General features: G+C 41.8%; 1 protein-coding gene across 2 annotated transcripts in view; it reads left to right on the top strand.

Annotated features, from left to right (window-relative positions):
* Positions 1-4,995: 4,995 nt before the first annotated feature.
* The window catches only part of LOC110529328 (disintegrin and metalloproteinase domain-containing protein 12), a 145,548-nt gene continuing 124,243 nt past the window's right edge, over positions 4,996-26,300 (top strand). For both annotated transcript variants that reach the window (XM_021611461.3, XM_021611468.3), the window contains exon 1: positions 4,996-5,238. In XM_021611461.3, the coding sequence (XP_021467136.2) occupies positions 5,130-5,238 (109 nt within the window). In that variant the 5' untranslated portion in view covers positions 4,996-5,129. The remainder of the gene's footprint in view (positions 5,239-26,300) is intronic.

Raw genomic sequence — 26,300 nt, forward strand, 5'->3', positions numbered from 1 at the left:
AACAGAACATAGAAACTATTCATGTACAGTCAATAGAGCGTCTAAATGCCCCTTTAGGCTAAACGGGATCTTTTAACAATAGCCACAAACCACTGTATTGATAGAACTGACCTTCTCTTGGGAATTACTTTCTATAGCCACCAAGCCATGTAGCCCTGTTCCAGTGGCTGAGCACAGACTGACAGACATTAGATTATGAGGCGAGGGGTGCCTATCAGCCTAGGTTTCTCAAGAGCATACAGCAGCAAAAGATCATATAGCCTACTGCCTGGGCACACACTTCTTGAATCAACGTTGTTTCCATGTAATTTCAATGAAATTAGACGTTGAATTGAAAAACAACCTCTCACTCAACGTCAACAAAACAAAGGAGATGATCGTGGACTTCAGGAAACAGCAGAGGGTGCACCCCCCTATCTACATAAATGGGACCACAGTGGAGAAGGTGGAAAGCTTCAGGTTTCTTGGCGTACACATCACTGACAAACTGAAATGGACCACCCACACAGACAGTGTGGTGAAGAAGGCACAACAGAGCCTCTTCAACCTCAGGAGGCTAATGAAATGTGGCTTGTCACCTAAAACCCTCACAAACTTTTTTACAGATGCACAATTGAAAGAATCCTGTCAGGCTGTATCACTGCACCCTCCGCAACCGCAAGGCTCTCCAGAGGGTGGTGCGATCTGCCCAGCGCCTTACCGGGGGAAAACTACCTGCCCTCCAGGACACCTACAGCACCCGATGTCACAGGAAGGCCAAAAAGATCATCAAGGACATCAACCACCTGAGCCACTGCCTGTTCACCCCGCTATCATCCAGAAGGCGAGGCCAGTACAGGTGCATTAAAGCTGGGACCGAGAGACTGAAAAACAGCTTCTATCTCAAGGTAATCAGACTGTTAAACAGCCATCACTAGCACATTAGAGGCTGCTGCCTATAGGCATAGACTAGAAATCACTGGCCACTTTAAGGAATGGAACAATAGTCCCTTTAATAATGTTTACATATCTGGCATTAGTAATCTCATATGTATATACTGTATTCTATACTATTCTACGGTATCTTAGCCACTTAATAATGTTTACATATCTTGCATTACTCATCTCATATGTACACTACCGTTCAAAAGTTTGGGGTCACTTAGAATTTTCCTTGTTTCGAGGCCTTAGTACTTGTCTCTTCACTGCAACTCCACAATGGTCTCGAGAGAGGCAAAGGTTGAGTCATGTGTCCTCCGAAATGCACTCCTTAACACCTGCCCGCTTAACCCAAAAGCCAGCCGCACCAATGTGTTGGAGGAAACACTGTACAACTGACAACAGGAGTCAGCACCTGGCCCGCCACAAGATTAAAATGTGTTCAGTCAAAGGGGACCAAATTAGTATTTTGTAATTTAGCAAAGAATAGTACATTCGACCTGGATGGACATAATTTCCTTCATTTGCAGACACTTGAGCTATGGAGATTCATTAGAACTGACACTTCCTACTAAGAGACATCTGTCCGTTTGGCCTGCAGCATACCGTACACAGAGCAGGTTGGCATTTATTGAGATGACTCATGTACTGGAGGCAGCACTGCAGAGTGGTCACTAGCTGGCACAGCCACTAAGTCATAAAATATTATTTTAAACCTAGCCTTAACGCTAACCACACTCCTAACCTTAAATTAAGACAAAAAGCACATTTTTACATTAATTTTTACAACATAGACAATTTGGACTTTTCAGCTGGCCTATTTAGCGGAAATTGCTCCTTTCTGCCTCCTGGGCAAGACTTATGACAATAAACGTCAACCTGCTACTGTCACAGACTAGATGAACATGTGCAGGAGCAGGTAGCATGTCAAATGCAATGAGGAAATTAGATGTTGTCCACTGTCTTAATGTGACAGGAAATCTCGTGTGGTATAATCTCTCATCGACAGCCATCTGACCAAATTACGTAATATTTAGTTCTGGGTTCACCCAGATTACAAGGCATATTGTATTGCTGTAAATGTAATATTACACCATATATGTACAGCTTAATATTACCTCAATGTTGAAATAGGCCTACAGTAAATGTTTACACATATCCAAGTTACATTTTATATGTGGTAGAAGAGTATACCTTAAACATATCAAGTAACCTTGATATGGCAGTAGATGCCCATTGGATGTAGTGTGGTTAACACCTAAATCTCAAAGTCCTGCTGACTAGTGAACAAACGGGTATTTTTGAATGGCTCTTTTTTGTGAGCGTCAGGAACTGAATCGCATCTGTGAAAGAGTCATTCATTTAACAAGCGATTTAACTTAGTCAGGTAAAATTGTAATTTTCACAATCTGACAATGGTAGGCAACTGTTCAGGCTTTACATTATAAATGTTGTATTTTTCATGATTTTTCATTTAAAAAATTGCACTTCTGAGCGAAGAGCCGTTTTGGAGCAAATTAGGTGAACAAAGCCGAACGATCTGGCTCACCGAAAAAACACGGAATGCCCATCACTACTCCTGACTTCGGTCTGGAATGGATCTTTGATATTGTCGACCCAATGCGTCGATAACAAAGGGGGCTGTGCTCACTCAAACCACCGACACGCACAGCCACACATAACCCCCGAGCGTTGCCCTCTTTCATTACAACAGTTAGATTTTACAATCCTAACAATGAGGCCTCAACCCCCGAGGAAAAAAAACAACATTTGATGGAACCAATCAAACCATCACACAATTTCTGAGATAATATTGCATTAACAAACAGCCTTCTTTCAAAACCTGTGTGGTCACAGCTCTCCCTGCGCTGTGAGTCGTCAGGGTACATTGGATCAAAGACAGTACAGTAGGAAGAAAGGCAGAAACTGCTTCTCCAATAGAAATCCCCAATCACACTTGTAGGCGATGTCATGGCAACATTAGGTAGCTAAGTTCATGTGCATAAACACGTTATCGGGTCTAACTGTCGTTTCAGTCCAAACTGTGCACGTGCAGGCCGTCAAATCAAAGACACTCCTGTTTGTTTTTGATGAAAATGAAAATGTGTCAGTTTGTCACTCTCACCAGGTTGGAGTCATAACTTGTTCAGCTACTTAAGACATCCAGCTACTTAAGACAACCAGCTACTTAAGACAACCAGCTACTTAAGACATTGGTTTGAATCTAGGTTGTGCCTTTAGATTTCGAAAAATTAACAACTAAATATAGATATATTTTTTTTCAATTCAAGGGGCTTTATTGGCATGGGAAACATGTGTTAACATTGCCAAAGCAAGTGAGGTAGATAATATACAAAAGTGAAATAAACAATAAAAATTAACAGTCAACATTACACATACAGAAGTTTCAAAACAATAAAGACATTACAAATGTCATATTATGTATATATACAGTGTTGTAACAATGTACAAATGGTTAAAGTACACAAGGGAAAATAAATAAGCATAAATATGGGTTGTATTTACAATGGTGTTTGTTCTTCACTGGTTGCCCTTTTCTTGTGGCAACAGGTCACATATCTTGCTGCTGTGATGGCACACTGGAATTTCACCCAGTAGATATGGGAGTTTATCAAAATTGGGTTTGTTTTCAAATTCTTTGTGGATCTGTGTAATCTGAGGGAAATATGTGTCTCTAGTATGGTCATACATTGGGCAGGAGGCTAGGAAGTGCAGCTCAGTTTCCACCTAATTTTGTGGGCAGTGTGCACATAGCCTATCTTCTCTTGAGAGCCATGTCTGCCTACGGCGGCCTTTCTCAATAGCAAGGCTATGCTCACTGTACATAGTCAAAGCTTTCCTTAAGTTTGGGTCAGTCACAGTGGTCAGGTATTCTGCCACTGTGTACTCTCTGTTTAGGGCCAAATAGCATTCTAGTTTGCTCTGTTTTTTTGTTAATTCTTTCCAATGTGTCAAGTAATTATCTTTTTATTTTCTCATGATTTGCTTGGGTCTAATTGTGCTGCTGTTCTGGGGCTCTGTGGGGTGTGTTTGTGTTTGTGAACAGAGCCCCAGGACCAGCTTGAGTGCTTAGGGCACTCTTCTCCCGGTTCATCTCTCTGTAGGTGATGGCTTTGTTATGGAAGGTTTGGGAATCGCTTCCTTTCAGGTGGTTGTAGAATTTAGCTGCTCTTCTGGATTTGGATAATTTGTGGGTATCGGCCTAATTCTGCTCTGCATGCATTATTGGGTGTTCTACGTTGTACACAGGGGATATTTTTGCAGAATTCTGCATGCAGAGTTTTAATTTGGTGTTTGTCCCATTTTTTAAATCTTGGTTGGTGAGCGGACCTCAGACCTCACAACCATAAAGGGCAATGGGTTCTATGACTGAATCAAGTATTTTGAGCCAGATCCTAATTGGTATGTTGAATTTTATGTTCCTTCTGATGGCATAGAAGGCCCTTCTTCGTTCACAGCTTTGTGGAAGTTACCTGTGGCACTGATGTTTAGGCCAAGGTATGTATAGTTTTTTTGTGTGCTCTAGGGCAATGGCATCTAGATGGAATTTGTATTTGTGGTCCTGGTGACTGGACCTTTTTTGGAACACCATTATTTTGGTCTCACTGACTTCTCAAAGACCAAACCCTGGTCTGCTGGGTCTGTTTGCAAGCGTTCCCGGAAGTCTCGCGATGTTGCGCCTCTGGGTTTAGAAACTCTATGATTGGATGCTCTTTTTTTACAAAGATGCATTTTACCTTCGCGGCGCTAGGACCCTCGCGGCGCTAGGACCCAACGGATCTAGTCCTTGCAAGCGCACATGGACATTGTAGAGTGTAGCGGCTCTGATGTTAAAGAGTACGCTGGTCTCTGAATCAGATTTTTTTATGTAGGCTATCTCTCTCTCTGTTTTCTGTCGCACCCGCTTACTTCTAATTTTTCAAACTCACTTGTCAATGTCTTGGTGACATTACTGCCAAGTCCTTGAGTGCGACACGCAGGGATTTCAGCATGCTTGGATGAAAAGTTTTTGACAGCTCCTCTTTCGTGGTCCCGCTATAAGAAGTCAATACTTGTTCTTCCTCTGTTTCGGAGCTGATCCCACTCTACTGCTTGCATCCCGTATCTGTCAATCACTCGTGGACAGCATATTATGGTCGTGTCGGTGCAATAATTCACCCTGAACGCATTTCTTTCCCAAATCGGGCAAAATGACTAACTGGCGTTGGACGAACTTTGCATTTCTAATTGTTTTTCATGTCTTGTCCATGTCAACAGCAACGGGCAATACAGACAACACACTTCTGAATTTACATGATGGTAAGTCTCTATTTGAATTTGCCATCAGCCATGCTGACAGTTTTATTTTGCAGTAGTTTACATTGGAAGTGGAGATACATGGGCTACTGTATCGCATTTATGTCAATTAAAATGTAAAAGTCTAAGTATGTAGAGTTAAACGGTATCAAGCTTAATTCAGCTTTTATATCCAAGTTACCCATGAATGCAGAAATCCCAAGGCTACAAAAACGTTTTTTCTGCATCCCGGTTTGGTCAAATCTAAAACAATTTTAAGTGTGTGTGTGTGTGTGTGTGTGTGTGTGTGTGTGTGTGTGTGTGTGTTAGAGGAAGAGAGAGAGGTTTGTTACTGAGGTGTATCCTGGGGCTATTGATTCCTGCAAAGTGAGATGAGACAATAGCAGGAAAGTGACAGCAGTGCTGGGTGGATGAGTTTAGCTCACCATACATTGCCTGCTTATGTTCAAATCAGTGTGTGACTGACAGAGACATAACGAGAGAGAGAGAGACAGAAATACAGAAAGAGACAGATACAGAGAGCGAGAGGAGAGCGAGAGAGACTGACATACAGAGAGCAAGAAGAGAGAGGGAGTGAAAGAGTGAGTGAGAGAGAGAGAGAGAGAGAGAGAGAGAGAGAGAGAGATACTACTAAGGAGATTAGAGCTGTGCTGGCTGAGGTGACCAAACCACCTCTGGAGTGTGAGAGTGTATGTGAGATGCATCCTTTGATAAGAGAGAGGATCTAGTGAGAGCCTCAGCCTGTCAGCTGGACTAAGCCACCGGGACTGGCCTCAGAACAGCTCTTATCCTCCCTCTCCAATCCACCTGAGTAGAGCCTTTCTGTCTCAGAGTCAGTGGTAGAGAGAGAGTGCGAAGTTAAGAAACAGTCCGGATAAAAAAATAGTTTTGTAGCGGGTATTTGGTAACCTGGATGAACCTGTGTTTGAGCAACTTCTATGGTCCCTCCATGAACTATAACATTAGTGAGTGTATCTATTAGATGGGTTAAGATGGGTTAAGTTAGGCCTATATCTAATAACCCCACATATACCCTAGTTTATTCATTCTCCATCATCTCAACATTACAGCAGAGACAAATGGCAATGACAGTGTTATCGTTCCATCTGCTACGCTCTGAGAGGCCACTAAAACAGAATATATTTTAGAAACACACAAACATTACACTCTGGGACCTGCTGGGCTCTGAACAGGGTGTACAAAATAGTTTGAGAATAGTGTGTATTGAAATGGGGCAAAACCATGCCTTGATGTCTGCAGGATATCTCCTGAGCTCCTCCACGTAGTGGTAGTTGGCACCATCAACGAACGTGAAATATTGGTAAGATATCGATGTCTCATTTTCAATGGGGTGGCAGGGTAGCCTAGTGGTTAGAGTGGTGGACTAGCAACTGAGAGGTTGCAAGTTCAAATCCCCGAGCTGACAATCTGTCGTTCTGTCCTGAACAGGCAGTTAACCCACTGTTCCTAGGCTGTCATTGAAAATTGAATTTGTTCTTAACTGACTTGCCTAATTAAATAAAGGTAAAAAAAATGTCTAGACTACATCATACAGTTAAGTTCTCATAGAACTTTATAGTTTGCCAATGTTCACCTTCTCACCTGCAATTTAGAGATAACTGAAAGGATAGTTCAGACTTAATGCCATTGTGGGTTCATATCACAATGAATATCATTCTTTCCCATAGAGGCTGTAGGATCCTACTGTGGTGATTGTCAAATGAGGGGGAGTCTCCAAGACCTCCCAGAAAAGTTGGACTGTCATCCCAGAGAAAATATAAATTGAGTTGCTTAACCATAATCATAGCTAGAGGAGCGATATTATCCTAATTACTGTGTTACTACAGGGTTGTCAAACAACGTGAAGATGAGTGGGAGGTCGGTCTGCTTTGATAAGAGCCTCTTAGTGAATGGCTGTTTCATTTCAGACCTATAAACTCTTAATCTTGTTTATTCCAATTAGCCTACATAGATTTAAACAAGGTTGTGTACTTTTAGGTTTGTGATTTATCCAGAGTTCAATAAACAATTAGAGGGAGCCAAATTACCATGATTAGATTTGAGGATATTATCTATTCAGTCAGACTTTGGTTGTGTCCAAAAATAGTGGAGAAGGGGCCGGGAAATTGAAGATTTTACTCTGTCCGGACAACAAAGGACACACAGAAGCACAGTCTGAGACACACACACTTTCCTTGAGGAGTGTAGCGTAACTCATGTCACCCCTCAGAATGCTCTGGAATGCTGATGTATGGCTGACGGCTGCCACCGTTGCCACTCCTCCCTCTGGAAAACCCATTGAGGGAATAGTCTTCCTGGTTTCAGGCCCCAGCTCTTTGACATTATGGGGACATGTTGGCATTAGTTGTTGCCGTCTTGGGACTGTGAGACATAGTTATCAGTGTCTCTCTCTGTTAGCCGTCATTGGCCATTAAAGTTGTCTTTGTGATTTAGCTACCTGCTGCTTGTCAAACGCTGCTGCTGCACCACCCTGGGAACAAACAGACAAACACACGACCTGACATGGATCCCAACACACAGATGCATGCACACATGAGTGCACAAGTGAGTGCAGAAAATACACTCACAAATATGACCCACCACCTGGATTCGGTACTATGTAGCAACATTTGAAATTCTGTTTTTTTTTACATTGGATAAATGTAGAGACTCAGCTTGAAAATAGTATATCATACACTGCAGTTGAGGAACAATGGGGGGGAAAAAATCTGCTTTGAAAGTTGATAAACTTGTAACGCCGTGAATGTTTTGGTACACCTACTAGAGAGCTCTTCTTTGTCTACACCCATTCAGCATCATTCACACCCTCTTAAGTCTTAGCCCCACCCATCTCTTTAATGATTCACATGTGAAGCCATCTCTCTCATCGTCAGCCATCACTAGCACATCAGAGGCGGGTGCCTATAGACATAGATTAGGAATTCATTGCCACTTTTAGAAAAGGATCACTAGCCATGTTAATAATGTTTCCTTATCTAGCATTACTCATTTCATATGTATAAACTTCACTCCACACTATTCTACGGTATCTTAGTCACTTTTAAATTGTGTTTACATATTGCATCACCCATTTCATATGTATTTACTGCATTGTATTCTATACTCCACCACTGACTGTTAAACAGCCATCTCCAGCACATCAGAGGATGCTGCTTATAGACATAGATTAGGAATCATTGGCCACTTTATTGAAATGAAACACTAGCCACTTTAATAATGTCTCCGTATCTTTCATTACTCATCTCATATGTATAAACTGTACTCTATACTATACTACGGTACCTTTGTCACTTTAATTGTTTGTAAATATTGCATCACCCATCTCATATGTATATACTGTACTCTATACTATGCCACTGTATCTTAGTCCAATGCCACTCTGACATATACGTATATATATTCTTAATTCATTCCTACTTAGATTTATGTGTATTTTTGGAATATGTTGTGAAACTGTTAGCTATTACACGTTAGATATTACTGCACTGTCGGAGCTAGAAGCACAAGCATTTCGCTAAACCTTCAATAACATCTGTTAAACACGTGTATGTGACCAATACATTTGATTTGATGTGCTTAATAGAATGAGTAAGGTAGTGAAGTAAACAACCAAAGATTTCAAGACTGAAAGTGGTGAAAGTAGGAGAAAAAAAATGTAGAAGTAAAAATACACTTCATCTAGTCCTTGGCCTATATCCTAATCTGACTTTGGTGCAGGTCATGTTGTTCTTCACATTACCGTCTCTGGTAAACACACACTATATCAAATCAAATGAAAGTGTATATATATTTGTCACGTGCAAAGGATACAGAAGGTTTAAATGTGAAATGGTTACTTGCATTGTTTAGACATGTAGCTAGCTAGCTAAACAATGAACCCTAATCCCAACTCACACTATCATGCACCATGCAACTAAAGCTAACTGAATTCAATGTTAGCTAGCTAGCTAACATTAGTCTATAACTAGCAATCCAAATGGATTTCTGAGATACGGATAATATTACTACACAGATCATACACGTAACATTAGCTAACTAGCCAGCTGGCTAACGTTAGCTAGCTAGCTAACAGTATTTTTTAACTTGCAATGAAAATGACTTTCTGGCGAAATTAGAAACATAAAATATCTGAAAATGTAGCTAGACTCTTACGTATACATGGATGAACTCTTCTCCCTCTCTGTCATGGATGCCATAGTTGCCCTTAGTTGGAAGATGTAATCCGGAGACAGGCGTTTTATACAATAGCCTTCTGTGTTTTCTTTTCGGCTCTCTCCGCATTTGGCAATCATCTCTCTGCTTCCACTGGGCATTCCAATGATTTCAAAACTCAGTCAACTTCTTCCGTGACATCAACACTTGATCGCTGTTTCTTCCCCATCACTTTTATCAGAAGACTCTACAATGTCTGGTTCAATAAAAATGTTTTTACTTAAATCAGGAATTTCCTCATCGTCTGATTCGTTTTCAGAGTCAGAGAGAGTCAGCATGGCACAATCGTCCTCCAGAAAGTAGTCCATCACAACTTTTCCCCACTGATCTTTGTCGATAGTGCTATTAACTTCAGGGCAGCAACCTTTTCAGTTATTCATGATATCTTTTAAAAAAAGCAGCGGTAGAAAAGATTATCCACACATACTGAGCAGCTCATGTTATACTGTAGACAGAAGCATGGTACATGGCAGACCAATCCGTACTCATCTCTTGACATGTCCAGCCCATCTATTATCTCAGACAATTATGGCTAGCGGGAAGGTTCCTGTATTTGTCCGTGGCTAAACCAAATAGGCCCGTGATTTAACCATTTTATTAGTATTTACGAGTTTGTTATTAAGTCACATGGTAGTTTACATGTTCCAGAAGGCATTTCTGGCAACAACAAAAAAGATTAAAAAACAACAACTTTCAAATGCCTCTCCTGTGAAGTAGTGACGTGGACATAGGCCTAGTTTCTTGAAACGGGTCAAAAATGTCTATCCACATTGACACACATACTTGTTATGAGTCACCATATAATCTGTAAATACACAAATGTCATTGCAGGCCAAAAAAGAAGAAAGGCGCACACACGATTTATCATCAATGTTTCAGTTGGAGGAAAAAAAGACTACATAAATGTCAGTCAGCAAACAGTTCCTCTAAATCTAATTCACTATAATTATATAATGAACAAAAATATAAACACAACATGTACTGTAAAGTGTTAGTCCCATGTTTCAGGAGCTGAATTAAAAGATTCCAGAAATGTTACATATGCACAAAAAGCTTATTTCTATCCAATTTTGTGCACACATCTGTTTATATCCCTGTTAGTGTGCATTTCTCCTTTGCCAAGATTATCTATCCACCTGACAGGTGTGGCATATCAAGAAGCTGATTAAACAGCATGATCATTACACAGATGCACCTTGTGCTGGGGGCAATAAAAGGCCACTCTAAAATATGCAGTTTTGTCACAACACAATGACACAGATGTCTCAAGTTTTGAGGGTGCATGCAATTGGAATGCCTACTGCAGGAATGTCCATCAGAACTGTTGCCAGATAATTCAATGCTAATTTCTCTACCGTAAGCCGCATCCAACGTTGTTTTAGGGAATTTGGCAGTACGTCCAACCGGCCTCCCAACAGCAGACCACGTGTAACCAAAGGACCTCCACATCTGGTATCTTCACCTGCGTGATTGTCTGAGACCAGCCACCTGGACAGCTGATGAAACGGAGTAGTATTTCTGTCTGTACTAAAGCCCTTTTGTGGGGAAAAACTCATTCTGATTGGCTGGGCCTGGCTCCACAGTGGGTGGGCCTATGCCCTCCCAGGCCCACCCATGGCTGCGCCCCTGCCCAGTCATGTGAATTCCATTGATTAGGGCCTAATGAATTCATTTCAATTGATATATTTCCTCATATGAACTGTAACCCATTAAAATCATTGACATTTTTCTTCAGTATAAAAAACTTACTTAGACAGAGTAACAAACCCCCTAGTTGCCATAGTTCTGCAGTACATTGCTAACATACAGAGAGAGGAAAGCTTCGTATTAGCCAGTTATTCCCGAACCTGAGTTTTTTTGTAGTGGACACTAGACACAGCAGCAGAACAGATCACCACACCGGAAGCAGTGTGAGAACCCCATGGGCACACTCACAGAGAACGGTGCCATGCTAGATGCCAGGCTTCTCAATTGGATGCCATTATTAGGGCTGGATGAAAAGAGGTCCATGCTAGGGGGCTCCAATAGTGGGGCAATGCTAGGTGAGCCTAAATGCCACATGAGAGGTAAAGAAAGGAATGACAGAGAGGGTAGAGTACTTCATTGTGCAGAGTGAATCTGACAGACACATGCGGTCTGTGGGTTGGTACATGTGTGTGGTGTGCGCGTGCGTGTGCGTGTGTGTGTGTGTGTGTGTGTGTGTGATCATTGGGACAGTTGCAGCTTTGAGGACTTTTTTAGCACCAGCGTTCTTCATGCCACTATTGGAGTGGTCACCATCACCCACTTAAAGGAAAGTTGTATCATTTTTCTGCGTCTCTGAGCGATGTTCTATCGGTCCCCAGGGTCATTTTATGTGTTCATGTGTATCTGAGCTATTCACCGTTCAAGCAGGCATAAATACAGCCAGTATGACAAGTTTTCCCTTGGTCAGTTTTATGGATTGACCTTTAGAATGCTTTTGATGGTGAGCAGAGCTTGTTCTGAGGTACTGAGAGAATATTATAATAATTGAAATACTTATTGAAAGGTGAGTGCTGAGAAGTAGTGCTACTCTGAAATGTGCTTTGCCTTAAACCTGTTGATGTGTTTGTGTGTGTGAGCATTCTGCACACATGCCTGCAAAAATGTAGAGTTTGAGGGCCCTTTGAGGTGATCTGAACATTCATGTGTGTTTTCAGATGGATCAAATGTCTTCACTAAAGCCCCTGTGCTGGGTTTACTAAGGTGATAGTTGGAACATGCTTCTCCGCAGCTGCCTGTTAGGTGTTCCTGCATGTGTGATCAGTTACTGAAAGCCAGAATCGCCAGGTCCCCATTCTGGGATCCCCAGAGCTCGGAGCTAGAATCCAAGGTGAAAAGTGGCTCCTAAGCCGATGCTTCCTCTGCAGCTCCTGAGGGATGGGAGGGCATGGACCCCCCTGAACTCACACATACCACTCCCTCCAGGATTCTGCGATCGCAGTGTTTTTTGGCAAAAACAACAATTCCCCGCATATTACGTGAGGGCTTTCACTTTTTCCCCGTAAAACTGTCCAGCAAATTTTCTTGAATTGCAGCAGCAAAATCAAACATTTCTGTCTGCAAATATCACAAAACATTGACATACTGTACACACACATGCACACACACGCAGACACACACACACCTCAGGGCCCTCCCTTAACAGAACATGCTTAAGTGGTGAGCATTGGGGGTTTCAAATTACCATTATTTCACCATGATCCACCAGCCCAATGTTTACCCAATCTTCCACTTAATCGGCTTGGCTGTTTGAAATGGGGGTGTGGGGCCCAACAGTCATGATTAACATCCCCTTTTCCAGTTAGCCCCAGCTTCATTACTGCATGCCTGTAGAGTGTTATCACTTGGCAAGGTAAGGAGGGAGGGAGCTGGCGATGGAAGGAGGAATCGGGGATAATAATTTCAATGGCCTCCAGCCACACACACACACACACCTACAGTGAGGTCCCTACAGAAAGATGACTTCACCAGGGGCCTTGGACGGCATGACGAGCACTTCTCAAGAGGACAACTGGTCCCACTTAGCACAGCAAAACAGTCCTCCCATTACATACAGGTCAAGGAGGGCCAGAGAGGGACTGGGTGGGGGACTGGTGGTGAGGGGATGTTTGTATAAATTATTCCCCATCTAACCTCCATACCACCCCGCAGATAAGAAGGATCTCTACTGATGCTTGTAGTTTTTCTCCTCTGGCATGATTCTAACGCCAGGCTGTTTCAGCTTTGTTTGGTGTCCTGTTGTTGTCATAACAACACATAAATACTCCATATTGTGATTGGCTTTAAGGGCATACGTGAAGCAGCACTGGATCATGTATGAGGACAATTCACTATTTTGGTTTTGGCAACTAGCTACATTGATGTTCCTCAGAGCAGTATGTAAGCCATAAAGAAAGGCTTACTGGGTTGTGCTATGTAAGAGGTTTCTTTTCAGGTTGCCTTTAGCATCCAATATCATGCTATGCCACATTCATCATAAATATCACAGAGAGGAGAGAGTTAGCACTAGCTATAGGTTTTATTAGGGTGAGAACATGACTTCTAATAGGAATTGTTTCAACGACTTGGTCTTTTATTGTGTGCATAGTGATACGGTACAGTTTTAATAAGGGGAAGTGTAAAGCATTTTCTTTGATGTTGTAGCGTTAGCCCTAAAACCATAACTGGCTCAAAAGAGGCTTGTGTCTTATGAATGGGGCCTTCCTTTGTACTGGAGTACTGTACTTTCAGAGTGATGAGATGGCATTAAAGCAAGTCTATGCAGCTAGAAGTTCAGGTAGTGAAACGATGCATGCTACAGAATCGATTTGATTAGGTTTTGTTAGTGTTAACAGAATGGGTCCAGCACTATTGACTTCAATGGATGGTTCCTCATTCAAAGACTCATTGATGTTACAGAGGTATGCACATGACAGGCAATCCCTTGCATTGCCAATTAGATTTGTAAAACAGTAATGTTCCCAGGAAGGTACACTGTTGGTTTATATACTATCTACAGTGAGCTCCAAAAGTATTGAGACATTTGTTTGCTGTTTTGCCTCTGTACTCCAGCACTTTGAATTTGAATTGACTATGAGGTTAAAAGTGCAGACTGTCAGCTTTAATTTGAGTGTATTTCCATCCATATCTGGTGAACCGTTTAGAAATTACAGCATTTTCTGTACATAGTTCCCCAATTTTAGGGGACCAAATGTATTGGGATTTAAATGTGTATTAAAGTAGTGAAAAGTTAAGTATTTGGTCCCATATTTAAAGCAAACAATGAAAACATCAAGATTGTGACTCTACAAACTTGTTGGATGCATTTGCTGTTTGATTTGGTTGTGTTTCAGATTAATTTCGTGCCTAATAGAAATGAATGGTAGATAATGTATTGTGCCATTTTAGAGTCACTTTTATTGTAAATAAGAATAGAATGTGTTTCTAAACACTTCTACATTAATGTGGATGCTACCATGATTCCAGATAGTTCTGAATGAATCGTGAATAAGGATGAGTGAAAAATATCATGCATACCGCCAAGACATGCTCTCTCTCTCTACCATTACAGTAACAGGGAACGTTAGCATTTTTGGAGGGGATATTTATGCGTCTCACTCATCATTATTACTCTCTCAGCTCTTTTCTCTTCTCTCTGTCTCTCTCTCTCTGTTTCTCTCTCTGTCAATTCAATTTACATTTAAGGGGCTTTATTGGCATGGGAAACACATGTTTGTTTACATTGCCAAAGCAAGTGAAATAGATAATAAACAAAGGTGACATAAACCAATAAAAAATGTACAGTAAACATTACACTCCCAAAAGTTCCAAAATAATAAAGACATTACAAATGTCCTATTATGTCTATATACAGTGTTGTAATGATGTGCAAATAGTTAAAGTACAAAAGGGAAAATAAATATAGGTTGTATCTACAATGGTGTTTGTTCTTCAATGGTTGCCCTTTTCTTGTGAGAACAGGTCACAAATCTTGCTGCTATGATTGCACACTGTGGTATTTCACCCAAAAGATATGGGGGTTTATCAAAATTGATTTGTTTTCGAATTCTTTGTGGGGAGGCAGGTAGCCCAGTGGTTAGAGCGTTGGACCAGTAACTGAAAGGTTGCTGGATTGAATCCCCGAGCTAACAAGTAATATGTCATTCTACCCCTGAGCAAGGCAGTTAACCCACTGTTCCCCAGGCGCCAAAGACGTAGATGTCGATTAAGGCAGCTCACTGCACACATTTCAGTTGAAGGCATTACGTTGTACAACTGACTAAGTATCCCTCTTTCTGTGTAGTCTGAGGGAAATATGTGTCTCTAATATGGTCATACATTTTGCAGGAGGTTAAGAATTGCAGCTCAGTTTCCACCTAGTTTTGTGGGCAGTGTGCACATAGCCTGTCTTCTCTTGAAAGCCAAGTCTGCTTATGGCAGCCTTTCTCAAAAGAAAGGCTATTCTGTACATAGTCAAAGAGTCTGTACATAGTCAAAGATTTCCTTAGTTTTGGGTCAGTCACGGTGGTCAGGAATTCTGTATTCTGTCACTGTGTTTAGGGCCAAATAGCATTCTAGTTTACTCTGTTTTTTTGTGAAATCTTTACAATGTGTCAAGTAATTAACTTTTTCTTTGCTCATGATTTGGTTGGGTCTAATTGTGCTGCTGTCCTGGGGCTCTGTGTCGGTCTGTTTGTGTTTGTGAACAGAGCCCCAGGACCAGCTTGCTTGGAGGGCTCTTCTCCAGGTTCATTTCTCTGTATGTGATGGTTTGGGAATCAGCCTAATTCTGCTCTGCATGCATTATTTGGCGTTTTACGTTGTACACAGAGGATATTTTTGCAGAATTCTGCATGCGGAGTCTCATTTTGGTGTTTGTCCAATTATGTGAATTATTGGTTGGTGAGCAGACCCCAGACCTCAACCATAAAGGGCAATGGGTTCTATAACTGATTCAAGTATTTTTAGCCCGATCCTAATTGGTATGTTGAATTTTATGTTCCTTTTGATGGCATAGAAGGCCCTTCTTGCCTTGTCTCTCAGGTTGTTCACAGCTTTGTGAAATTTACCTGTGGCGCTGATGTTTAGGCCGAGGTATGTATACTTTTTTTTGTGTGCTCTAGGTTAACGGTGTCTAGATGGAATTTGTATTCGTGGTCCTGGCAATTGGACCTTTTTTGGAACATCATCAATTGTGTCTTACTGAGATTTACTGTCAGGGCCCAGGTCTGACAGGAGTTCTAGGTGCTGCTCTAGGCCCTCCTTGGTTGGGGACAGAAGCACCAGATCATCAGCAAGCAGTAGACATTTGACTTCAGATTATAGTAGGGTGAGGCCGGGTGCTACAAACTGTTATAGTGCCCTCGCCAATTCGTTGATATATATGTTGAAGACGGTGGGGCTTAAGCTGCATCCCTGTCTCACCCCCCCAGCCCTGTGGAAAGAAATATGTGTTTTTTGCCAATTTTAACCGCACACTTGTTGTTTGCGTACATAATTTTTATGTTGTATGTTTTTCCCCCAACACCACTTTCCATTGTTTTGTATAGCAAGCCAAATTGAGTCGAAAGCTTTTTGGATATCAACAAAGCATGAGAAGACATTGCCTTTGTTTTGGTTTGTTTGTTTGTCAATTAGAGTGTGCAGGGTGAATACGTGGTCTGTCATACAGTAATTTGGTAAAAAGGCAATTTGACATTTGCTCAGTACATTGTTTTCACTGAAGAAATGCATGAGTCTGCTGTTAATGATCTCTCTCTCTCTCGCTCTCTGTTTCTCTCTCTCTCTGTGTTTCTCTCTCTCTCTCAGTATCTTTCTCTCTCTCAGTATCTCTCTCTCTCTCTCTCTCAGTATCTTTCTGTCTCTCTCTCAGTATCTCTCTCTTTCTCTTTCTTGCTCTCTTTCTCTCTCTGTTTCTCTCTCAGTATCTCTCTCTCTGTTTCTCCCTCTCACTCTCTCTCTCAGTATCTCTCTCAGTATCTCTCTCTCTTTCAATATCTCTCTCTCAGCATCTCTCTCTCAGTATCCCTCTCTCTCTCTCAGTATCTCTCTCTCTCAGTATCTTTCTGTCTCTCTCTCAGTATCTCTCTCTTTCTCTTTCTTGCTCTCTTTCTCTCTCTGTTTCTCTCTCAGTATCTCTCTCTCTGTTTCTCCCTCTCACTCTCTCTCAGTATCTTTCTCAGTATCTCTCTCTCTTTCAATATCTCTCTCTCAGCATCTCTCTCTCAGTATCCCTCTCTCTCTCTCTCTCTCTCTCTCTCTCTCAGTATCTCTCTCTCTCTCTGTGTTGTACTCTCTCTCTCTGTTTCTCTCTGTGTCTGTCTCTCAGTATCTCTCGCTCTCTCAGTATCTCTCTCTCTCAGTATCTCTCTCTCTGTTGTACTCTCTGTTTATCGCTGTGTCTGTCTGTCTGTCTCACTCTCTCACTCTCAGTATCTCTCTCTCTCAGTATCTTTCTCTGTGTGTCTCTCTCTCTGTCTGTCTTTCTCTCTGTTTCTCTCTCGCAATTGTACTCTCTCTCTGTTTCTCTCTGTCTGTCTGTTTCTCGCTCTCTCTCTCAATTCAATTCAATTAAATTCAAGGGGTTTTATTGGCATGGGAAACATGTGTTAACATTGCCAAAGCTCTCTCTCAGGATCTCTCTCTAATTAGTGTGTGTAAGGTGTATATATGGTCAGTAGTGTGATGGTTGGGGAGAAAGCCAATTTGACATTTACTTGTTAATTTTTTTTATTGGAGAAAAGGTTTGAATTCTTGTATTCAAAATGCTACAGAAAACCTTTCCCGAGTTGCTGTTTATGCAAATTCCCCTGTAATTATTGGGGTCTGATTTGTCTCCACTTTTGTGGATAGGGGAGATGAGCCCCTGGTTCAAGACATCAGGGAAGCAGTCAGAAGTTAAAACCATGTTGAACAATTTAAGCACAGCATTTTGCAACTCGGGTGTGCTGTTTTTCAGCATTTCATTTCTGATGTTATCTAGACCACAAGCCTTTGATTTGATAGATTTAAGCTTTTCATTTAGTTCTTGTTGGGTTATTGGGTAATCTAATGGATTTTGTTTGTTTTTAATGACTGATTCAAGGATGTTAAATTTTTCTTGAATTTTTAATTGGTTCTGCTGTAATTCTTTTTGTGGGATGTTAGATTATCAAAATACGTTTTCCAAATTACTTCATTTTGTATGGCTAATTCTTGTGGCTTTGTCATGCTTAAGTTGTTCCACATGTCCCAGAACTGATTTTGGTCAATTGTGTTTTCAATATCATCAAGTGTCTTGTTGGTATAATTCAATTTCTTGCATTTTTCAGTGTATGTTTATACTGTTTCAGAGTTTCAAAGAATTCGTAGCGTCACTCTGGGTTGTTTTGCTGTGTATGTTTATCATTTGACTTTTGTCTTAGGTGTTTTCGAATTGTTTTACATTGGTTATCAAACCATTTTTCAGAAACATTTTGTTTTTTGTTTCTGAAGTTGCATTTCTTTGGTTTTCTCAAATTTGCTTTCGATGCTGCTTTTTGGAATATGCAATTGATGTTTTGAGTAGCCGAATTGACACCTTCTTTATTGTTTTGGTATTGTGAGTTATTGAAGAACTGTATAGAGTTCATCATTTCATTTGAGTTCAATGTTTCAATGAATCTCTTTGCACTGTTTTGACCCCACCTGTACGGTTGGTTTATGTTGTAGAGTTTATTGGGCTGTTTTGACCCCACCTGTACGATTGGTTTATGTTGTAGAGTTTATTGGGCTGTTTTTTTTTAATGAATATTGCTGGTTAATTACTTCAGAAACACGTTGATCTGACTGTGATCTGACAATGGTGTCTGTGGTCTGACAGTGAATGCACTAATGGAGGAGGGGTCAATGTCAGTGATGGCATAATCGACTACACTTGTCCCAAGAGCTCAGCAGTATGTAAACTGACACAAAGAGTCCCCTCTGATTCTATCATTAAGAATGTACAGGCCTAAGGCTCAACAGAGATGCACTAACTCCTTCCCATTTTTGTTCAATATTTGGTCAGGACTGTTTCTATTATTTATAATAGGGCTACTATAGAAGGAGGGGTGTCCAAATATGTGGTGGTTACCACCCACATCAGTGTAGTCAGGCTCAGAACCTGTTCTTGCATTGAAATCTCCACAAAGAAGCACTTTACCCTATGCCTGAATTTGAATGATTTCTGTATGGAGATATCTCTATGCACATATGCATACATCATTGTCACAATAGATTGAACCTTTGTTAAGTTTTAGCCAAATGTGATTAGTACTTTTTTTTCATTTAATTCAGTGCTAAGTCCTGCTTATGCCAAATGATGATTCCTCCTGAGTCTCGGCCCCGTTTGGCATTTTTATGTTTGATTGATGGGAAGTTAACTTTCTCTATAGCCTGAGGGACACTGAGTATCTGTCTCCACGACACCATGTTTCCAGTAGGATTATTATGTCCTGCCCCTTGATGTTTTAATCAATTCTGGATTTGTTGTTATATAACCAAAATGTGAAGAGTATAGGCCCTGGATATTCCAAGAGCTAATAGTTAATGATCTCATTTATAATAAGTGATATTCACTGGTTTGAGTAAAGTACATTGAAAAAAAACGAATGAATAATATATATATATAATGAATGGGGCCATGTATTGGGCTATACATACAGTGGGACAAAAAAGTATTTAGTCAGCCACCAATTGTGCAAGTTCTCCCACTTAAAAAGATGAGAGAGGCCTGTAATTTTCATCATAGGTACACGTCAACTATGACAGACAAAATGAGAAAAAAAATCTAGAAAATCACATTGTAGGATTTTTTATGAATTTATTTGCAAATTATGGTGAAAAATAAGTATTTGGTCACCTACAAACAAGCAAGATTTCTGGCTCTCACAGACCTGTAACTTCTTCTTTAAGAGGTTCCTCTGTCATCCACTGGTTAGCTGTATTAATAGCACCTGTTTGAACTTGTTATCAGTATAAAAGACACCTGTCCACAACCTCAAACAGTCACACTCCAATCCACAGTTAAACTAGTCCTATATCGACATAACCTGAAAGGCCGCTCAGCAAGGAAGAAGCCACTGCTCCAAAACCGCCATAAAAAATCCAGACTATGGTTTGCAACTGCACATGGGGACAAAGATTGTACTTTTGGGAGAAATGTCCTCTGGTCTGATGAAACAAAAATAGAACAGTTTGGCCATAATGACCATCGTTGTGTTTGGAGGAAAAAGAGGGAGGCTTGCAAGCCGAAGAACACCATCCCAACCGTGAAGCACGGGGTGGCATTATCATGTTGTGGGGGTGCTTTGCTGCAGGAGGGACTGGTGCACTTCACAAAATAGATGGCATCATGAGGCAGGAAAATTATGTGGATATTTTGAAGGAACATCTCAAGACATCAGGCAGAAAGTTAAAGCTTGGTCGCAAATGGATCTTCCAGATGGACAATGACCCCAAGCATACTTTCAAAGTTGTGGCAAAATGGCATAAGGACAACAAAGTCAAGATATTGGAGTGGCCATCACAAAGCCCTGACCTCAACCCTATAGAAAGTATGTGGGCAATACTGAAAAAGTGTGTGTGAGGAAGGAGGACTACAAACCTGACTCAGTATCAACAGCTCTGTCAGGAGGAATGGGCCAAAATTCACCCAACTTATTGTGGGAAGCTTGTGGAAGGCTACCCGAAATGTCTGACCCAAGTTACACAATTTAAAGGCAATGCTACCAAATACTAATTGAGTGTATGTAAACTTCTGACCCACTGGGAATGTGATGAAAGAAAAAAAATTGGAAATAAATCATTCCCTCTACAATTATTCTGACATTTCACATTCTTAAAAAAAGGTGGTGATCCTAACTAACCTAAGACAGCGAATATTTACTAGGATTAAATGTCAAACTGAGTTGAAATGTATTTGGCTAAGGTGTATGTACACTTCCGACTTCAACTGTGTGTGTATATATATATATATATATACAGTCGTGGCCAAAAATCTTGAGAATGACACAAATATTAATTTCCACAAAGTTTGCTGCTTCAGTGTCTTTAGATATTTTTGTCAGATGTTATTATGGAATACTGAAGTATAATTACAAGCATTTCATAAGTGTCAAAGGCTTTTATTGACAATTACATGAAGTTGATGCAAAGAGTCAATATTTGCAGTGTTGACCCTTCTTTTCAAGACCTCTGCAATCCGCCCTGGCATGCTGTCAATTAACTTCTGGGCCACATCCTGACTGATGGCAGCCCATTCTTGCATAATCAATGCTTAGAGTTTGTCAGAATTTGTGGGTTTTTGTTTGTACACCCGCCTCTTGAGGATTGACCACAAGTTCTCAATGGGATTAAGGTCTGGGGAGTTTCCTGGCCATGGACCCAAAATATCGATGTTTTGTTCCCCGAGCCATTAGTTATCACTTTTGCCTCATGGCAAGGTGCTCCATCATGCTGGAAAGGCATTGTTCGTCACCAAACTGTTCCTGGATGGTTGGAAGAAGTTGCTCTCGGAGGATGTGTTGGTACCATTCTTTATTCATGGCTGTGTTCTTTGGCACAATTGTGAGTGAGCCCTCTCCCTTGGCCGAGAAGCAACCCCACACATGAATGATCTCAGGATGCTTTAGTGTTGGCATGATACAGGACTGATGGTAGCGCTCACCTTGTCTTCTCCGGACAAGCTTTTTTCCAGATACCCCAAACAATTGGAAAGGGGATTCATCGGAGAAAATGACTTTACCTCAGTCCTCAGCAGTCCAATCCCTATACCTTTTTCAGAATATCAGTCTGTCCCTGATGTTTTTCCTGGAGAGAAGTGGCTTCTTTGCTGCCCTTCTTGACACCAGGCCATCCTCCAAAAGTCTTTGCCTCACTGTGGGTGCAGATGGACTCACACCTGCCTGCTGCCATTACTGAGCAAGCTCTGTACTGGTGGTGCCCCGATCCTGCAGCTGAATAAACTTTAGGAGACGGTCCTGGCGCTTGCTGGACTTTCTTGGGCACCCTGAATCCTTCTTTACAACAATTGAACCGGTCTCCTTGAAGTTCTTGATGATCCGATAAATGGTTGATTTAGATGCAATCTTGCTGGCAGCAATATCCTTGCTTGTGAAGCCCTTTTTGTGCAAAGCAATGATGACGGCACGTGTTTCCTTGCACATAACCATGGATGACAGAGGAAGAACAATGATTCCATGCACCACCCTTCTTTTGAAGCTTCCAGTCTGTTATTCGAACCCAATCAGCATGACAGAGTGATCTCCAGCCTTGTCCTCGTCAACACTCACACCTGTCTTAATGAGAGAATCACTGACAGGATTTCAGCTGGTCCTTTTGTGGCAAGGCCGAAATGCAGTGGAAATGTTTTTTGGGGATTAAATTAATTTGCATGGCAAAGAGGGACTTTGCAATTCATTGCAATTCATCTGATCAATCTTCATAACATTCTGGAGTACATGCAAATTGCCATCATACAAACTGAGGCAGCAGACTTTGTGAAAATTAACAGTTGTGTCATTCTCTTCACTTTTGGCCACGACTGTATATCTATATACAGTATATATACACACCATTACATATAATTATTATTATAATACGTGCCAATAAAATACAGAAAATTTGTAAACAAGTTAATAAGAATGGAATAAGATTGCACAAAAAATGAGTGCAATGCAATCTGCAACCCTGTGTGTATGTGTGTGTGTGTGTGTGTGGAAATTAAAGGGAGTAGAGCTGTGTTGTGATGGGCTGGATCTAGTAGTGCTGTGTTGTGATGGGCTGGATCTAGTAGTTTTGTGATGTGCCGGGTCTAGTAGAGCTGTGTTGTGATTAGCCGGGTCTGGTCGTGCTGTCCTGAGGCGGGTCTGGTAAATTTGTGCTGTGTTGGGCCTGGTCTTGTAGAGCTGTGCTGTAATAAGCCGTGTCTGGCTCTTCTCTCCTGGGGATGGTGGGGGTACTGTTGTTTCAGAAAGTGGAGCGGGGGGCCTCTACTGCTGGGGTGATGGGTGTGTGGGTCCCTGCCAAGTGTTGCATCCTGATCAAGATGTACTTTATTGTATATATGTTCACATGTCAGAGTGGGGGTGGTGAGTCGTTCTGACGTTGAGCAGTGATGCACACTCCAAAGTGATCTGTTGATTTATTTTTTCGATCAACTTTCCTGGGAAGTCTTTTCTTGGTAGGAGGGTGGACACAACTATATTGGTTGTTGGGAACATAGCCTATGCACGTTCTGCCACTCTTCTCACTGCCACAGATACATTTTCACCTTTGGCATGAAGGTGGGTTGTGCCCGTGCGGATGATGATGTTGTCAGGGGTGTCAATCCTGGTCTGACTGAGTAGCTGCATTTCACTGTCAGTTCTAGGACACCAGAATTTACACACCTGGTGTCTAGGGAATAATCTTTCCTGGACTAAGAACTTCCCACTTGAATCAATAAGGATTGCAGTTGTGGGTGATTATCTGGGTGGAGCAGACTGGGAGGCTGGTAGTTTGACCTGGTCTGGAGCAGACTGGGAGGGTGGTTGGCTGACCTGGGCTGGAGCAGACTGGGAGGCTGGTTGGCTGACCGGGCTGGAGCAGACTGGGCGGCTGGTTGGTTGACCTGGTCTAGAGCAGACTGGGAGGCTGGTTGGCTGACCTGGGCTGGAGCAGACTGGTAGGCTGGTTGGCTGACCCTGGGCTGGAGCAGACTGGGCGGCTGGTTGGTTGACCTGGGCTGGAGCAGACTGGTAGGCTGGTTGGCTGACCCTGGGCTGGAGCAGACTGGGCGGCTGGTTGGTTGACCTGGGCTGGAGCAGACTGGGAGGCTGGTTGGCTGACCTGGGCTGGAGCAGACTGGGAGGCTGGTTGGTTGACCTGGGCTGGAGCAGACTGGTAGAGTGGTGCAGAGTCATCAGGCTGTGTAGTGGAGGCCATGCTGGTCTCAGGTTCTGCTTGTGTTGTACCAAGCTGGTGGACATGTTCTCTAGATGCAGAGCACATAATGACTAGCTGCTGGTTGAGGGTGTCAATGTACCTCTCTCTTTGTTCTAGCTCCTTTCTTGTTGTGCTCAGATGGTCTCTGAAGTCATCATTTGTCTGACTCAGCTTGTCCATTCTGCTTTCTAATTTAGCAATAGATGCTCTGCTCTCCTCCCTGAACTGTTTCATCTCTTATTTTAGTTTCTGGACAGTGTCCTCCTCTTGAAGCTTGTTCTCTCTGAGTTCTATGACCTCTGCTTTGACTAGAGAGAGGGTGTTGTGGAAACTTTGAATAGCAGGTGTTCTTGGTGTTGTAGGCATGTCCTTGGCTCTATCTGCTGCAGGTGAGTTAGGTAGAGGGACACTGAGGGCTTCCTGCTGGGTCACAGAGACCGTTGGGGCCTGCTTTTCTCCATCTCCCTCCTTTTCTTTTTCCCCAGTTTCTGAGATGAGTTCAGCTTCTGCTTTTAGAGTAGCGAACCTTTTCTCAAAAGCCTAGAGGCTTGAATCATTGGCTTGTATCAATGCAGTTCCATTATTATATAAGTTTACTGTTTGATACATGTTGCTCTGGTCAGCTTCTTCAAAAATGCTGATCTGACATCCTTGGCTGATGCCTCTCTTTTTTGAGAAAGGGAAATGGTTGCAAATAACCCTTTTCCACATGTGCCCTCGTTTGGTATTAAATATTACGTTTGCTATGGTTCTGCAACTGATAAGATCTGCAAATAGGCATTCATGGTTCTGTCCTATCAACAAACCTTTTAAACTTTTCTTAGCTTTCTCCGTTTGGATGTCTGGTAGGTAAGCAATTTCCATAGCAACGCTGGTGATGTTGGCTACAATGTTGCAATAGAAGCGTTGTTTCTTGTATTATTGTCTCTTGTGTCTTTAGGGGACTGTTTTACTTTGATGTCCTTTTATCTTCTGTCCTTATTTTGTCTTTCTTTTCATCTGTTAACTAGATATGATTTGTTAGCCAGCTAGCTTCTTTACAACAGAGTCCCTAGCAACTGCTTATGAACTGGTCAACAATTCAGCTAGTTAAGATAACAACAATTTTATGAAAAACAGTCACTTTTTCAAAAGCGTATCTTCTTTGTTTGTTGCTTGTTTTGTCTCCTATTCAGTCTTGCTGTTTTCTTCGATGTACTCTAAAAACCATGTAAATTTCAATATTTGTTGGAGCTCATTTTTTCAGCAGCTGCTGCTCAATTTGGAACTCCGGAACTCTCTCTCTCTTTCAGTATCTCTCTTTCTCCCTCAGTATCTCTCTCTCCCTCAGTATCTCTCTCTCTCTCCCTCAGTATCTCTCTCTCTCTCTCTCTTTCAGTATCTCTCTCTCTCTCTCAGTATCTCTCTCTCTCTCTCAGTATGTCTCACTCTCTCAGTATCTCTCTCTCTCAGTATCTCTCGCTCTCTCTCAGTATCTCTCGCTCTCTCTCAGTATCTCTCGCTCTCCCTCAGTATCTCTCTCTCTCTCTCTCTTTCAGTATCTCTCTCTCTCTCTCTTTCAGTATCTCTCTCTCTCTCTCAGTATCTCTCTCTCTCTCTCAGTATCTCTCACTCTCTCTCAGTATCTCTCTCTCAGTATCTCTCGCTCTCTCTCAGTATCTCTCGCTCTCTCTCAGTAGCTCTCGCTCTCTCTCAGTATCTCTCGCTGTTTCAGTATCCCTCGCTCTCTCTCAGTATCTCTCTGTCTCTCGCTCTCTCTCTCTCTCTCTCTCTCTCTCTCTCTCTCTCTCTCTCTCTCTCTCTCTCTCTCTCAGTATCTCTGCCTCTCTCTCAGTATCTCTGTCTCTCTCCCTCTCTGTGTTTCTCTCTTTTGTACTCTCTCTGTTCAAATTAAAATTCAAGCTGATTTATTATTATTATTATTATGAAAAACATTGTGTCAATATTGCCAAAGCAACAGTGTATACAATATACATTAATACAATTATAAACAACAACAAATAAAAATATAAAATGGTAGTAAATAATACAATGTTTCTCTCTGTTGTAGTCTCTCGCTATCTTTCTCTCTCTCTCTCTCTCTCTCTCAGTATCTCTCTCTCTTAGTATCTCTCTCGCTCGCTCGCTCTCTGTCTGTCTGTCTGTCTGTCTGTCTGTCTGTCTGTCTGTCTGTCTCTCTCTCTCTCTCTCGTACTCTCTCTCTGTTTCTCTCTCTCTGTGTCTGTTTTTCTCTCTGTTCCTCTCTCTCTCCGTATCTTTCTCTCTCTCTTAATATCTCTCTCTCTCTCTTAGTATCTCTCTCTCTCAGTATCTCTCCCTCTCTCTCTCTCTCACTATTGTCTCACAGAATCTCTCTCTCTCTGTTTCTTGAACAATAACAATAAGCATACAGTAGAGTACATGTG

This window comes from Oncorhynchus mykiss, chromosome 1 (genome assembly GCF_057628025.1).
Source record: "Oncorhynchus mykiss isolate SJ-2025 chromosome 1, ASM5762802v1, whole genome shotgun sequence".
NCBI classification, from domain to species: domain Eukaryota; kingdom Metazoa; phylum Chordata; class Actinopteri; order Salmoniformes; family Salmonidae; genus Oncorhynchus; species Oncorhynchus mykiss.